The 15809-nt window shown below is 44.4% G+C and overlaps 1 protein-coding gene across 1 annotated transcript in view; it reads right to left on the bottom strand.

Annotated features, from left to right (window-relative positions):
* The window catches only part of LOC138977664 (mitochondrial import inner membrane translocase subunit TIM44-like), a 30967-nt gene extending 18115 nt beyond the window's left edge, over positions 1-12852 (bottom strand). The window contains exons 1-6 of the mRNA XM_070350374.1: positions 12725-12852; positions 8122-8247; positions 6337-6423; positions 5565-5642; positions 5268-5336; positions 4829-4978 (exon numbers count right to left, since the gene is read on the bottom strand). Of these exons, the coding sequence (XP_070206475.1) occupies positions 4829-4978; positions 5268-5336; positions 5565-5642; positions 6337-6423; positions 8122-8247; positions 12725-12781 (567 nt within the window). The 5' untranslated portion in view covers positions 12782-12852. The remainder of the gene's footprint in view (positions 1-4828; positions 4979-5267; positions 5337-5564; positions 5643-6336; positions 6424-8121; positions 8248-12724) is intronic.
* Between the last annotated feature and the right edge of the window lie 2957 nt (positions 12853-15809).

The following is a 15809-nucleotide window of genomic DNA, read 5'->3' as shown; positions in this document are numbered from 1 at the left end:
TTCAGTCTTTTTGCTTCGTGAACTCAATAATGTGTGTAATATCAACAAATGTGCTATTGTGACAACTGTGTCGATCTGACATGAGTGGAACTCTGTGATCCCTGCACTGTAATCTGAGTGGGCTAAGGAGTGCCTGTGGAATACCGTTATACCTTCCTCCCCTTGGCAAGCTAATAGTGTGTCGGTGACCTATTTCTGAGCCCCGCTACAACTACCCCCCATCAGGATGCCTAAATACAGGTCAGTTGTTCTTATTCAAGGCATGCTAAACTTTGTCAGCATGTATGTTTCCTTGTTGTGAGAACTATAGTTCGATCTCTATTGTTGTTTAAATGTTACATGTCTCACACACACAATCAAACACACGACTCAGCCCTGATTTTTCCTCTTTATTCAAACTCTCTGTGGTGCAGACTCTTGAAAACCATTCACATCGTGTTTGGCATCGATGTGTAGGTCAGAATGTCGTCTCTCAGCTGGTGTCCGTTTTGCATTAGCCACACAAACGAGACGATAAGTAAAGGTAACAAACAAAAAGTACACGTTTTCCCAGCTGTGATATGCCTGTGCCACACAACCGCTGTTATCAATTTCCCACGCTGTGGTAATTTTAGAACTCCAGCCTGGGCTGTCGCTGCGCTTATCAGCGCTCGCTGGCAGCAGGGAAAGTTTCGGGAAACTGAGTGTGGGCAGGCAGGCTGAAAGAAACAGCCATGGTCTCCATCTTGAACCTTATCTCCCTCAAAAAGGTATTGAGGAATGACAGGTCCAAGACAGGACGCCATGCCCCTGAGGCTTTGGGGACGGCGAAAAGCCGTCCGTAAAACCCAGGGGAACTGTGGTCGAGGACCTTCTCCACTGCGCCCTTCTGCACCAGGGAGTCTATTTCCGCCCGAAGGACGGAAATGGCTTCCTGCGAGGAGGGAGGCCTGAACGCCGGCGGACGCCTGACCAGAGGAGCCTTGCCATCTTTCCAGAGAAGACGGAAGCCCGACCTCACGACCCCCACGATCCATTGACTCTGTATGGACACGAGCCAATGGGAAAGTGCCCGGGAAGGGCCCCCCGCCATCACCAGAGTGGAGGGCGGGGTGGGGGGGAGATCGGGAGCACTTCATTGGGGGTGAGGCTTGCTTCCAGAGCCGCCTCTCCCCCTGCCGGAAGACGGTCGTCTTCTCGAGCCCCGAGAAGAGGAACGTCCACGACCCTTGTCTGCCGGTTTGGGAGGGCCAGCAACCTTAGCCTGCTTCGGCTGAGAAGGCTGAGACTGCTTGGACTGCTTAAGGCTGTGCAGGGAAAAGTCAGAGAACTGCTGGTCCCTGTTTGCCTGAATTTCCTGTCTTCGGGCGTCGAAAACGAGATGCCCGAAGAGGGAACCCTCCAAGACCGGTGAGGCACGCAAAGTGTCCTTGGTCGCCTGATCCGAAAACTGAGAGTGTGCCAGAAAGAGATCCCGACGACACATAACAGAGTGCGCATAGTGCACAGCAGAAAGTCTCATCTGTTCTTCATTGACCCTCGCAAGAGCGGCCAACAAAGTGGAGACATCATCCGCATCCTGATCCTCGCTGAGAGAGAACGGATTCAGCGAATCAGTGAGGGCACGAGAGAGGGCCCGAATGAGAGTCTCAGCAATGGAGGCAAGCTCCAGCTGCTGACGCCCTGCCTCTTCAGAAGCAATCAGCGTGTTCTCAGAAAAGAGCACGCCGTCATCCTTCTTGATAGGCTTGGCCAACAAGGCAAGCATCTCCGGAGGAACTGTCAAAGATGAACGCGGGAGAGCGAACGCATCCAACAAGTTCCTAGGAGACTTCTGCAAGACCAACCGCCTGTGAGACGACAGTGCGAATGCAGAAGCCTGAGAAGGCGAAGCCATCCACTGCTGAGCCAGCTCCGGAACTGAGCCGTGAGGCACGAGAAGCGGAACCGGAAGTGAAGGAATTCCGCTTCCGGAAGGAGATGGCTTGGCCAAAACCTGAGAAAGCTGAAAAGCTATGGATGGAGACTCCATAAACCGGAAGTATGAGTCATCCTCCTTCCCAGAGCGAAAATCAGCCATCGCGGACGGAGCCGTCGAAGCGGCAGCCGAAGAGACCGAAGCCCCTTCCGCGAAATATCTCGAAGTGACCTCGGCAGCGGCCTCCAGTGCCACTTTGAGTCTCTCCGGATAACCAACACGTGCAGCCTCGCTGGCGACGGACTGAACATCCGAAACATCCGGCGAAGGACCGAAGTCCACGTTGCTGGTAGAAGGGCGGTGAACACCGTAACCGGAAACCGGAAACCCGTCCACTCCAATACCATCCGAACTCATGCCCTGACTAGGGTAAGAGTAAGAGGACGGCATGCCCACAGCCGCCGGAACCGGAACCGCAGTCGAAGCAACAACCGAAGACGGAAGCGCTGACTGCCCCGGCCAGGGCTGAGACACCTGCCCAAAGGGCTGGTGATGCCCCCCCGCGACCGCCATCCGAGAGGAAGCGGAAGCGGAAGAAGCAGCAGATCCGGGCTGAGCCGGAAAAGTATCAGACGCGACTGCGAAAAGCGGAAGCGCAGACACTGTGGACGGCAGCCGGAAGGCCGAATGCCCAGAGGGCCACGTCCGGTCAACCCCGGAAACGACCCCAGTGGGTGCGTACATCGGGGGACCTATGCTTCCGGCGAGTGCCGGAAGCGCAGCAGACGGAACCGGCTGGTCGACTCCGGAAACGACCCCAGCGGGTGCGTACGTCGGAGGACCTACGCTTCCGGCGAGTGCCGGAAGCGTCGAAGCCTGAACCAAATGCCGCCATTGCTCATCAACACGATGGTCTTCCGTGAAGCCAAAGTGAGAACGAACAGGGGTTTGCGGGTCGTGAACCCGCCGAAAAGGGCTGCTTCCCAGCAGGGAGCGTCCAGCGGTCTCACGAGGACCTACGGACCAGCCCAACTTACTTGCGTCGCCAACCACAGCGGTAGAAGGCGCAGAAGCAACCACCTCGGTCAAGGACAGCGTCACAGCCGGAAGCGGAAAGGAAGCCAACGACGGGACAACGGAAGTCGAAGGCTTAGAACGCACCATCTCCTCCCTCACCAACGTGCGAAGCTCGGGAACCAGCGAAGAAAGCAACGATGAAACCAGCGACGCCGAATCTGCAAGCGGCAGAGAAGACGAGCGAGAAACAACAGTACGCGTAGGTTGATTAGACTGCCCAGCAACCGGCTGGTCATTCGGGGCAGAAATAGGGACCGTCATAACAGCATTGTTAGCCGCGTCGGAAACAACAACCAAAATAGGCTTAGGGACAGAAGTGGAAGACTTGGGTTTAATTTTTCCCTTCACATCAGCCTTGCCGCGCTTTTTATCTCCGTCAGACATGCTGACAACAAAATGGCGACAAAAATTCCAAAATGGCTACCACAAAATACGTGACCAACACGTGGCCGAAAATTTCAAGTAGCAACTGAAAAATTACGTTCAATACAAGTAAAGGAACGAGCTCACCAACTACCAGTGCAGCGGGTGAAGAGACGGGTGTGTGGGTGCCGGTGGGTGTCTAAGCAAACACCAAACAGCGAACTTCCACTAGAGCCAAAAAAAAAATTCACGACCTGCTCCCTAGAAAGCTGAAGTGTCGAATGATAGGGGTCACGTGGTCAGTAGCAGTAGTGACGTGGTACGCAGGAGGGGAGGTAACTCCCTGGGTGCGTCGTCATTACCATAGCTACGTTTACACTTTTTTAGTTGGGGTTGCTCCCCTTAGACGGGTAGCCTTTTCAGACCTAGCACTTTAGACTGAGTCAACTGCTACATGTGATTCGGAGTAGGAATATGTAATTTAATCATCATTTACCACTCCCCCCTTCCCCCCTCCTACTAATCTCTCTCTCGATCTCTCTCTCTTTGTAAGCAATCCTTCGAAGGAAACAATATTTAACACAGCTAAATTTCTGTTCCATGCATTTATGCTGAGACTAGAAAAACTGCATGAAACAAGAGCTGACCCAATTTGGTCGAGACACACTGCGGAATTTCCTGTTGAATGACTGATGAAGAGTCAGCTATTTTTAGCTTTGTGACGTCCGACTTGCGTAAGTTTGAATGCACAGAGTGTGTAGGGAACGGGGTAGGTGGGGGGGGGGGGGGGGGGGGGGGGATGTTGTTGTTGTTGTTGTTTGCTACATGTATCATTTGTTTACTCACATTTTCAGTGAGTCTCATGTTCAATCCAATAAATACATACTACAGGACTGACAAAAAGTGTCTTGTTCATTTTACGTGCTCATTGTAAAATATTGCCCCGGCCCCTCCACCTGTGAAGAAGGGACACCTGTCTAATAGGGACACTATTACCATTCCCCAAGGGTGTCCGTTAGACACAGGTTTTACTGTACAGAAAAACCAAAATCGGTTCAGCGCTACGCACTGAGAGCACGTGTTGAACATTTTCATCAAGCAGATTGTGTCCGGGGTCTACCTGAATATGCCCACCAAATTTGAAGCAGATCCATCGAGAACTTTGGCCGTGCATCGCGAAGAAAGACAGACAGACAGACAGAAACACACAAGCCGTATATAGATATAGATGAACCAGAAACAAATTATCAGCTGTCACATGTATACCTGCTGCCCTACACGCCACCAGGCGTGAAAGGCAGTAAGTAAGTAAGTACATGTATACCTAAGTTAGTACACCATACCGTGAAATAAAAAACGACAAAAACACAGTATGAAACCAAAACTGTCGTCCTTTTACCAAAACAATGCTAATTAACACTCTCGGCAGCAACCAATAAAAATCACCTTAAACTACAACTGAAAGCCCAGCTTAACCATACCAGCACTCACCTGAGAAACAGTCTTGTAGGCAGCAGTCTTGCTGAGTTGTTCTCCTGACTTGGAGATGCTGTCAGCAGCCTTGCCGGCCGTCTTGCCCAGTTCCTTGCTGATCTCGTGCCCCTTCTTCAACAACTCTGTCTTCTGCAGCTCTTCCACTGTCTGACAACAACATGTGGCATGAAGTGTATCTGCTACATGTATCACTGACTGCCATCAATCACAATCTTGGCTATTTCTGTAAGTGAAAACGTTGTGTCAAAAGTGAACCATTCGAATGTTAAAAGGAAGGAAAAATGAGTACAATGATTGATTTATTCTAACTACTAAAATGTTATAAAACAAAACAAAACTGCCGCAATGTTTGCTGTGGTTGCTATTTTCAAAAGAGATGCACTTTTATAACGGGTCTGCTGTTTTGTAAACTAGAAATCAAAGGGCAGCAACTCACCTCTGATACTTTTCCTTTGAATTCACCGAGTGTCTTCCTAACGGAGGCTGTGTCAGATTCTATACTTTCCTGTGGACAAAAATAATCACAAGAATGATCCCCAACCTACAAAACAGTTCCAACACTAAAGCAAACAGAAATGACACAAAACCAAACTTGTTAAAACAAAAAGCAAATGCTAAAAGAATTAAAAGAATTAACAAATAAAGTGATCAGGTATACAATTATCACATTCAAATTCTAATCAACAACAGCATGATGTAAGTTGTCTTCCTTGATAAAACCCGCCAAACTTACAAATTTTTGTCTGGCCTTCTTCAGAGCATCCGACTCCTCCAACTTCTGTGTCTCTTGTTTGAATTTTTTCAAGTTTTCCTGCAACAGAACCAATTTACAAATTGAACATATGATAAATGCAGTGATACAGTGGAACCCCCCTTTTAAGACCCCCCGATTAAAGACTCCCTCCCTTTTTAAGACCTTGTTTTTTCAGATGTTCTGTTCATAACCTCTGTAAATGTACCTCTATTTTAAGACTACCTCCCTTTTAAGACCTGATTTTTCAGATGTGTATAGGTCTTAAAATGGGGGTTTCACTGTACAGCGAAACAGCCCTTTGAAGACCTCCTGATTTAAAACTCCCTCTTTTTTAAGACCCTGTTTTTTCAGATATTCTGTTCATATCCTTTGTAAATTTACCCCAATTTCATTCTCTTTCTGTACACACCACCCCCCCATGCACTTTACTGATGTGCTATCCCCTTATGCATTCCTTTTACAATTACCAGAACAATGGCATAGCCATTTGTATTTAATAAACTACTTCACACATCTCCCATTCTCAGTTAAAGCTCAACTTTGCAAGATACTTCATGCAATGAGAAAAACAAGTTTAATATTACTAAAAGGTCTTCTGAAGCATCAGATGAGTATGACACACAAAGATGTAACAACTGCAAGAAGGATCTCGTCATGTGATTGGCTCCATCTTTGCAAATGATGTTGCACCATCTTACACACACCATGAATGCAATATAGGGTTGATTCATACACCATACACACCCCATACCTTCATTTCCTTGTTCTTCGTAAACTCCTGCTTGATGTTGTCTACGACTTGTTGGAAAAAGTTCCTCCCACCAGACATGCATCGAATCTGAAAATATAGTTGATGAAAAACAGTTGATAACAGGTCAACTTAATTATGTACAGACTTGCTAGTGCCTTATCCCCTTTGTCTGCACACACTAACACAAGAACAAATACACAAAAATACTCAGCAAGCATCCACCTGCCTAATATGCAGGGGAGGGGGACAGCCATTCACATTAAAGCCAGTTGAAGCTCACAAACGTGTGCGTGTGGTCTTTTTCCTTTTCATATTTAGTCAAGTTTTGACTTAATGTTTTAACATAGACTGGGAATCAATATGTGGTGTATGTGTGTAGAGCGATTTCGAGAAAACTACTAGACCGATCTTCATGAAACTTCACATGAGAGTTCCTGGGTCTAATATCCCTAGACAAGTTTTCCATTTTTTGAATAAATTTCTTTGATGATGTCATATCCGGCTTTTTGTGAAAGTTGAGGCGACACTTTCACGTACTCATTTTTCGATCAAATTGATCAAAATTTAGGTCAAGCAGTCGTCGACGAAGCTCGTACTATGGGATTGCATTTCAGCGTGGAAGCTTAATAATTAATTAATGAGTTTGGTCATTAAAAATCTAAATTTTTTTACTTAAAATACAATCAATCCAAAAATGATGTCATCTTATTCTTTAGCATTACCATATTCCCAAGACATACAGATACGTTAGGATTAAAAACAAGCTCCGCTTTTTAAAATGAATACAGAAAAGAGCGCTTTCCTATTAAGCGCTGTACGCTACTGCGAAATACTGGCTTGTTACTTCAAGCAAATGCGGGACGCTACATTTTGCACGTGAATGTCAGCACGTTCAGTCTCGGTCGCTGATTATCTTCTTTTTTTTGAAAAATGCAGTGCGCTTAGTATCAATCTGTGAAATTGACAGATTGATTAAATATATTTATTTTACTTCACTCGACTTGTTATATATATTTGTACCCACACTTACAGTGATATACTGTTATCAACTTATACTCACTGATGATGGTGACAAAACTAAACAATTACCAAAACCCCAAACAAAACTTTACGCATCCCCAAATACAAAGTGCTAAGTCACTGAAAACAATGATTAACAATTTACTTTTATTTAGGTGTCACATAAGCAGGCATGGTAATACATGTAGCTGACAGGAAAAAACTCAGAAATAAAGGGGTACCAGGGGCATGCCTTGCACATTTTGAACATTTGACTTTTATTACCTCTGAGATTGCAATTTCTAAACCTCTGAAATTAGTGGATCCAAGGACCATTCCCATGCCTGATAAGATTTAGCTATCACATGACAGAGAAAATTATTGGAGACAGTGTAAATGTTCTAGTGCTTAGGCAACAAAAAAATAGTTGTATGTTTCTGGTCACCCGACCCTACCTAGTTTTTTCCCGCCGACCCTAGACTTTTTTTTTATTGCATTTGTAAAAAAAAAAGAAGGAAAAAAAGCGTCAAAACGAAAGTAACAGACGGCAGACGACTCAAGGGGGATAACCCCGCATCCCTTTTGTCTCATTTGTTTTGTAATGTGTTGTCTTTCTCTTTGTATGGTAAGTCCAGTCTCTTTGCGTCACTGTATAGTTATTTTCTACCCTGACCTAAAAACAAACAACAAAAATACCAAAAAATTCCCTACCTACCTACCCTATTTTTTTGTAGCCATGTATGTTACCAGAAACATACACATTTTGGGGGGGGGGGGGGGCCTTACCTGTTGCTGCGCTATCCTGAAGTCCAGCTGACCACTGTTGAGAAGATACCTGGAGTGACCACATGATGGACAGGGGGACCTGGCATGCAGGGACCAGCTGCTGGCTATCTGTCTGTATGCTTGAAACTGAAAATAATTAAAAAGAATGAAAGTTATAAGCAGATCAAAAAAAGCAATGTTGATATGTGGATCAATGTTCAAAAGGCAGACACAGTTACACCTATTGTAACAAAACACCTGTACCAGTGGTTATGTACACTTTTTTTTCTTCTGCGTACATGGGCTGCAACTCCCACATACACTTATGTTTCATGCCATTTAGCTGCCAGTGTCATACTCTGTTTTTGAGGGTTGGTTGCATGCTGGGTATTTTTTTCTTAGGCCAAAAAGAAAAATATGTCTGTTTCCGGTAACATTGCCGAAAAAAATAGGGTCGGTCGGTCGTTTTTTAATTTATTTAAAAAAAAAAATTTAAACCTTTTTTACGTTTTCAGAGGGATTCCCGGCGTCATTGGCCGCCATGTTTTTTTTCGCGTGACGTTTGTGAAGTTTCATCGACCGATTACTTCCCGTTTTTTTTTTTTTTTTTTTTGTGTGTGCGAAAAGCGAAAAAAAAACTTTAGGGTCGGCGCTTAAAAATAGGGTCGGTCGGGTTACCGGAAACAGACATATTTTTCTTTTTGGCCTTACCAAAACCAAGCAAACTGTGCCATACGTACCTGGTCCTGTGCCTGTGTGCACACATGAAGGGGAATAAGGTACACATAAGTTGACCCAGGAGAGCAGAAACATCTCTAACCTTAACTCACCAGACGCAGCTGGGATTCAAACCCCGAGCCTTCCATATGGAACGCCGACATCTTAACTACTTGGCTATTGTACTACTCACTGTATGCTTCAAATGAGCAACTTGCATTAGGTGCTAGTATCTTCCTTTCACCCGAAGAACAAATAATCAGTACTTAGCAAAATTGCAAATTTATTCAAAATCTTACAGTACACTTGTACTTGTGGCATTAGTTTTGTGTCTGTGTGTGTTTGTTTTTGTCTGTGCTTGTCCCTAGCCAGTACTTTGATACCATGAATCAAAAGTTACAGCAAAGGCTGTGCAGCATCAGATTGTTTTTTTGTTTTTTTTTACTCTTATAAGGCCAAAAAGAAAAATATATGTCTGTTTCGGGTAACCCAACCGACCCTATTTTTAACCCCTTCACTGCCCAGCACGTACTAGATACGTGGTCATGTTTGGTTTGTCATACGCCCGTACGTGGCATTTACATCAGCACTTTTCAGGACATTTGTGAAAACTAAATATGAGGTAACCACTGTCCAACTTCTTGTAGGGGTTTAAACACAGTTCTTTCCCATTGACCGTTCAGATAAGTTAGTACCACGTGGTAAAAACATTTTTAGAAGTTTTTTCCGATCTATAAGATTCAAAATGGCGGCCGAAAGTCGGACATCAACTCGTAGACCTGTTTTCAAATGATACAGTGTTCTGGAAGCTCTACAAAAAGTGATTTATGGATTACCACACAGAAGAATACTGTTATGGGCTGTAATGTGAGTACCTGATGTTTGACACCAGTTTTAGCTGTGTTTTCTGCGGTTTTACGTGCTGCAGTGTGTGTGTGTGAAAGTTTGGAAACTGTAATTTTTGACAAAAATGGTCATTATATCGATTTTTACTATAACAATCACAAACAAAGTCCAATGATCATGTTATCAGATAATAGCCAAGGGTGTAAGCAAACCACATGCCAAAGATCTAAGAGATATCTCAATAAATGATTGAGCAGTGAACAGATTAGTGAACCTACCGAAGAAAGCGAAATTTGCCCTGGCGCACAGCAATACCAAAATGCTGTTATACTGTGGCAGTGAAGGGGTTAAGCGCCGACCCTAAAGGTTTTTTCCGCTTTTCGCACCCAAAAAAAAAAAAAAAAAAAAAAAACGGGAAGCAATCGGTCGATGAGACTTCACAATCGAAGAGACTTTCCCGTTTCCGTTGTCACGCGAAAAAAAACATGGCGGCCAATGACGCCGTGAATCCCTCTGAAGGGTCTGTGGCAAGATTTCCTCTTGCAGTTATTCTAGGAAAATGCGACCACACGCCTGACAAGAAAGTCATAGCAACATTTTCTGCCAATCTCACCGTAGCTGCTATTTCTTTCTTTATTTGGTGTTTAACGTCGTTTTCAACCATTCAAGGTTATATCGCGACGGCCATAGCTGCTATCTTTTTTGACATTCACGGCCCGCTTAACCCCAAAGTGTACTCTGCTCAAGCGAAGGGCCAGTGGAAAGCAACATCCGATGAGTTTGTTTTGGAGTGGGGCTTGACGGTCAGTAAACTAAGGAAGCGTTAAAAAAAAAAAAATTATCCTAAAAAGACGTTAACAAAACTTAAGAAAAAGGTTAAAAAAAAAAACTAAATTAAAAAAAATTAAAACAAGAAGAGCAAACGCTCGATCGAGTCACTTTCGCAGTTCTGAATATTATATGAGGCATCAGATGGACAGGAAGAAATTGCTATTTACAACACAATGAGTCACGTTCACATAAAATTTGAGCCCGGTCACTTTTATAGTTTCCGAGAAAAGCCCAACGTTAAGTTGTGTGTTGCCGAACAGAAAAGGCTAGTTATCTCCCTTGTTTTTCTGATAACGTTCGTAAAAGGCTACAGATGTAAATACTTTGATGTAAAGAATAATCCTACAAAGTTTCAATCACATCCGATGAACTTTGTCAAAGATATAAAATGTCTAATTTTTCCTTTGACGCTGACCTGTGACCTTGAAAAAGGTCAAAGGTCAACGAAACCATCGTTAAAGTGTAGAGGTCATTGGAGGTCACGACTAAACAAAATATGAGCCCGATCGCTTTGATAGTTTCCGAGAAAAGTCCAACGTTAAGGTGGTGTCTACGGACGGCCGGCCGGACGGCCGGCCGGCCGGACAGACTAACACTGACCGATTACATAGAGTCACTTTTTCTCAAGTGACTCAAAAACGACCGACCGACCCTATTTTTTCGGCGATGTTACCGGAAACAGACATATTTTTCTTTTTGGCCAAATCAACTGCTCTGCGTTCCTATCGCAAAGTGGTATTAAATGGCAAATTCGCTTCGCGACCAGAAATTAATGCCAGAGTGTAAACAGGGGTCAGAATCCGGTACTACTTGTCTCTGAAAACCCCTGAAAACCTCATCAAAACTTAAGAAAATTCATCCTTAGATCGTGTTTTGTTACAACTTAGGCCAAAAAAAAATAGGTGTGGTTAAGGTAACATAGCCAAAAAAATAGGGTAGGAAGGTAGGCAATCACTTTTTTTTTCTTCACTTTTTTTTCTAATGTGGACAAATTAAACCTACTTGACAGGGAAATAAGTGTGCGACTCGAGCGCTTTCGCTTTCATTGCGTTTTCTGCACTGGGTTTTTTTTTTTATTTTTTTTATTTTTTGACAAATGTAATAAAAAGTTATGGCCCCTAAAAATAAGGTAGGTCAGGTTACCGTAACCACACCTATTTTTTTTTTAGGCCTTACATATATTTGTTTGAAATCAGGACTTATATCTGCAACTTTCACTGTTCATGGCTTTATTTTCGTGTTTGTGCGAGGATTTACGAAGGAGCGGAAGCACTAATCACATGATGTCATCAACACTTGTGCTTTTGAGTAACAAGAGTTACCTCCCTTGCATTGAAATTGTTGCATCGACTTCGACAAAAATCCGGCTCTCAACACAAAAATAAGGGTGCAAGTAGCATGAATCAGGCATGACTTCTCACAGGCATTTCCAAAACTTCACTTTGAAGATAGATTTAGTTATTGATTTTGCAACGTAGGAGCCCCACTATTAGTTTAGATGGGGGTTTTCCGAGGTTTTGGGGTTTTCGGGGGCTTTTGGAGAAAATAAGTACCCGTCAGAATCTTGTATACTCTCCGAGTGCATATAGCCAGTGCAGTTTTAGTGTTTTTTTTTTTTTATAGGAACAGCAAACACATGAATTCCTAATGCAGGTTTTCAGTCAGTGTTGGCTTTTCCCTTCTTCTTCACTTGGACATTTTTAAGTTCTTTCTGATTCTGATTCTGATTGGGTACGTTGCTGCATCCAGATAACTGGCATTGGTGCAACGGGTGGGATGCGCAGCGTGCTTGTTATCGGCCACTAGCGGGTGCTAGAGCCGACTTGAAGGCCTCAGTACTGTCTGAGTGCACTATCTTATTGTCTAGGTGGTTCCAGGCTATTATTGTCTTTGGGAAGACCGCGTTTCTAGTGTGACACTTCTAACAGGGAATGTTCGGGAAACGTTTAGAAGTAGAAGCTGATCACAGTAGCACAAGTCAGATCAACATGTCACTGACGTCTTAACTAAAGCCGCATGTGTCACTAAATCGTAGTAAGCGTTAGTTACATAGATCTTTCAAAGTTTCATCAGACAAGAAATTGAGAATGACTACTCGTGACACTGCGCAAAATAGCCCATGCAGAAGCCAGTGTGACATGTCAAAATGTTCAGCTGTGTAAGAATGACATGACCATATCAAACAAACAAAGTCTAACCAAATGTACGTATTGTACTGAAATGAACCGACCTGAAAACGACCTTGATGTCGAACAAGCATGCCGATACCTCGGCACATGGAAGCCATGTTGCTTCTGACAGAAATGTGATTGGTTAAACGACCGGATGTTAGCAACTGAAGATTTATCCGTTTGAGAATACCTTTTGTGTATCAAAAATCGAAAGTAGATATTGAGTGACTTCTTTACAGTTTTTTTCCTTTCTCACAATGTTGTTATTTTTCTCTCATAATAATTTTGAGTAAGAACGTAAGCATCTTTTACTGATCTCCTTACAGCCACGACTTTGAAGGTCAATGCTTGTGTGTGTGTCAGCCTGTCCGGGTCAGTCAGTCACGGTGGCTGATGGGGTCTATGTCGACCAAAAGAGTGGGATTCCCTGTAGGTGGAGTTCCTGGAGGGGGATTTCCTGTATACAGGGAATCCCACAGGGAGGGGTTTTTCACTAAAACTTGCAAACCATACTCGAATTTCTAAGAAATATCAAAAAAGATTGAAAAACATCAAATTCTACCGATGTCGCCAAGCATCACGTGACTTTCAGCGATATCAGCGACACGAGGCTACAAAAACTAAATCGGAGTGGCTAACGGCACGATATCGGATATAAAGCAAATTCGAGGCCAAACTAAATCCTGTGGTATTCCCTGTATACAGGGATCCCCCTCCAGGAACTCCACCTACAGGGAATCCCACTCTTTTGGCCGTCGACATAGACCCCATCAGCGTTAGGCTGTGCCAGTCACACGGCCCGTCAGTGAGCCCTTGTGTAGGCCTATGCCGTGTGGCCCGGTGTCGTGTGTGTGGGTGTGCGTGTGTGTGGTATGTGTGTCACAGTGTGTCCGTGTATGTGTGTGTGTGACACAGTGTGTCAGTGTATGTGTGTGTGTGTGTGTGTGTGTGTGTGTGTGTATGTGTCCGCTGTGCCGGTGTGTGTGTGTCACAGTGCCAGTGTGTGTATGTCACGTCCGGCCGCGCTTGTCACGTGTGTGTGAGTGTGTGTCCGCGCGCGTTTGTGTGTCGGTGTGTTTCCGCATGTGTGTGTGTGTGTGTTTGTTTGTGTAGGCGGAGAGAGAGACTCAGAGAGACTGAGACTGAGAGCGTGCGGGTATGCTAAGCCTACCGCGGTTTGTCTGTCTGAACTCAGTAGTAGGCCTATGTCTGCACTACGGCTTGTATCTGAGTGTGACCCGCAGTACGCTTGAGTCGTCATCGAGAGTGCTGCCTGCCTGCTTGTTGTCCGTCCGTTTGTTTCTGTTCGGCCTGTATTGTAATTACATTAATGCCGTTGGTCACAGTGACCCGTGTCACTGATTGCGAATTAGATGATGATGACACAGCGACATACCTTGCAGTCTGTAGTGCACATCACATATAAGGATGAGTATTACGATAGTCTATTGGCAATCTAATCAATTAGTGTACACGAAACGCCGAAACAGTGCGTCCAAAATCCTGTTATCGCATATTTGCCGATCAGGATGCAAGCAGTTCATTAAGTAAGTTGCGGAAAGCCACTGACTAGCTGACGTGTCACGGGCGTCTGGCCAATGTAGAGGCGATTGCAATTAAGTGAAGCTTACTCCTATTCAATTCATTCAGAATTATACAGATATCACAATACGGGCAATACAACCATACATTATCAGAACACACACCAAGTTGACGCAAGACACACACATGCACATTTCAGAAGGATAGAAGGCATACATACGTTTGAGCAACCAGGCACATCACATTAAAGTGATGTTTGAATGTATTTTTGCAGATGTGTTTTGAATGTTTTAAGGTTACTGATCGATTTTAAGCATGTAGGTAGGGAGTTCCAGACATAGGCTCCCGAGTATGAAAGACTAGTTTTAAATATGTCAATGCGTGGCTTCGGGCAGGCCAGATTATGCTTGAAGGTGGAATACCGAGAAGGAGTTGATTGAAACAAGTGAGTTAGATATTCGGGTGCTTGGTCACGTAGGAGAGAGAGAGAGAGAGAGAGAGGGGCATAGGAGAGAGAGAGACTGACAGACAGACGGACACTGAAACAGACAGATAGACAGACAGACAGACAGACAGACATACAAGGTTGTAGTGACAGAGACACAGACAGACAGACATATTTATATGAAGTCTTATATCGCGCGCGTATCTCGAGACTCGGACTCAAGGCGCAGGGAGCTATTTACGCCGTGTGAAATGGATTTTTTTACACAATACATCACGCATTCACATCGACCAGCAGATCGCAGCCATTTCGGCGCATATCCTACTTTTCACGGCCTATTATTCCAAGTCACACGGGTATTTTGGTGGACATTTTTTATCTATGCCTATACAATTTTGCCAGGAAAGACCCTTTTGTCAATCGTGGGATCTTTAAACGTGCACACCCCAATGTAGTGTACACGAAGGGACCTCGGTTTTTTGTCTCATCAGACATACAGACAGACACAGATACAGACACAGACACTGACAGAGACACAGACATACACGGACAGACGGACAGACAGACAGAAAAAGGTCAGTCATTACGGCTCCAGTCGGGGATGAAGGATTGGCCATACACACAGGAAGGCAATGCACGATATATATACAGTTGACCGCCACTTCTGAATGTATCAAGTTGAGATCTTAATGTGTGATCAGTAGCCTATACAATGTAGTATAGGCCTACAATGAGCGCAAAAGGAAGGATGTACTGACTGTTGATGTCTTTTTCCTCTACAGATTCGAATGTGAAGATCAATTTGTGGTTCGTTTGGGCAAGTCACATTTACGTGATTGGATCGTTTCTGATTGTTGTTTTGGTTTTTAAGGGTGGGTACGTTTTACTTAAATGTGGTGGTGGTGACTATGGTGCGGCCGGTGGTGGTGGTTGTGTGTGTGTGTGTGTGTGTGTGTGTGTGTGTGTGTGTGTGTGTGTCCCAGTGTGTGTATGTGTGTGTGTGTGTGTGTGTTTGTCAGTCACGGTGTGTGTCAGTGTGTGTGTGTGCGTGTGTGTATGTATGCGTTCGTCTGTCTGACTGTCTGTCTGTCTTTTTCTAAATTTACAAGACTCCCAGGCCATATGGTTAAAACAGAAAGCTAAAAAACAAAACTGAA

The sequence above is a fragment of the Littorina saxatilis genome, linkage group LG1, assembly GCF_037325665.1.
Source record: "Littorina saxatilis isolate snail1 linkage group LG1, US_GU_Lsax_2.0, whole genome shotgun sequence".
In the NCBI taxonomy this organism is placed as follows: Eukaryota; Metazoa; Mollusca; class Gastropoda; order Littorinimorpha; family Littorinidae; genus Littorina; species Littorina saxatilis.
This window is presented reverse-complemented; position numbering and strand designations above follow the sequence as displayed.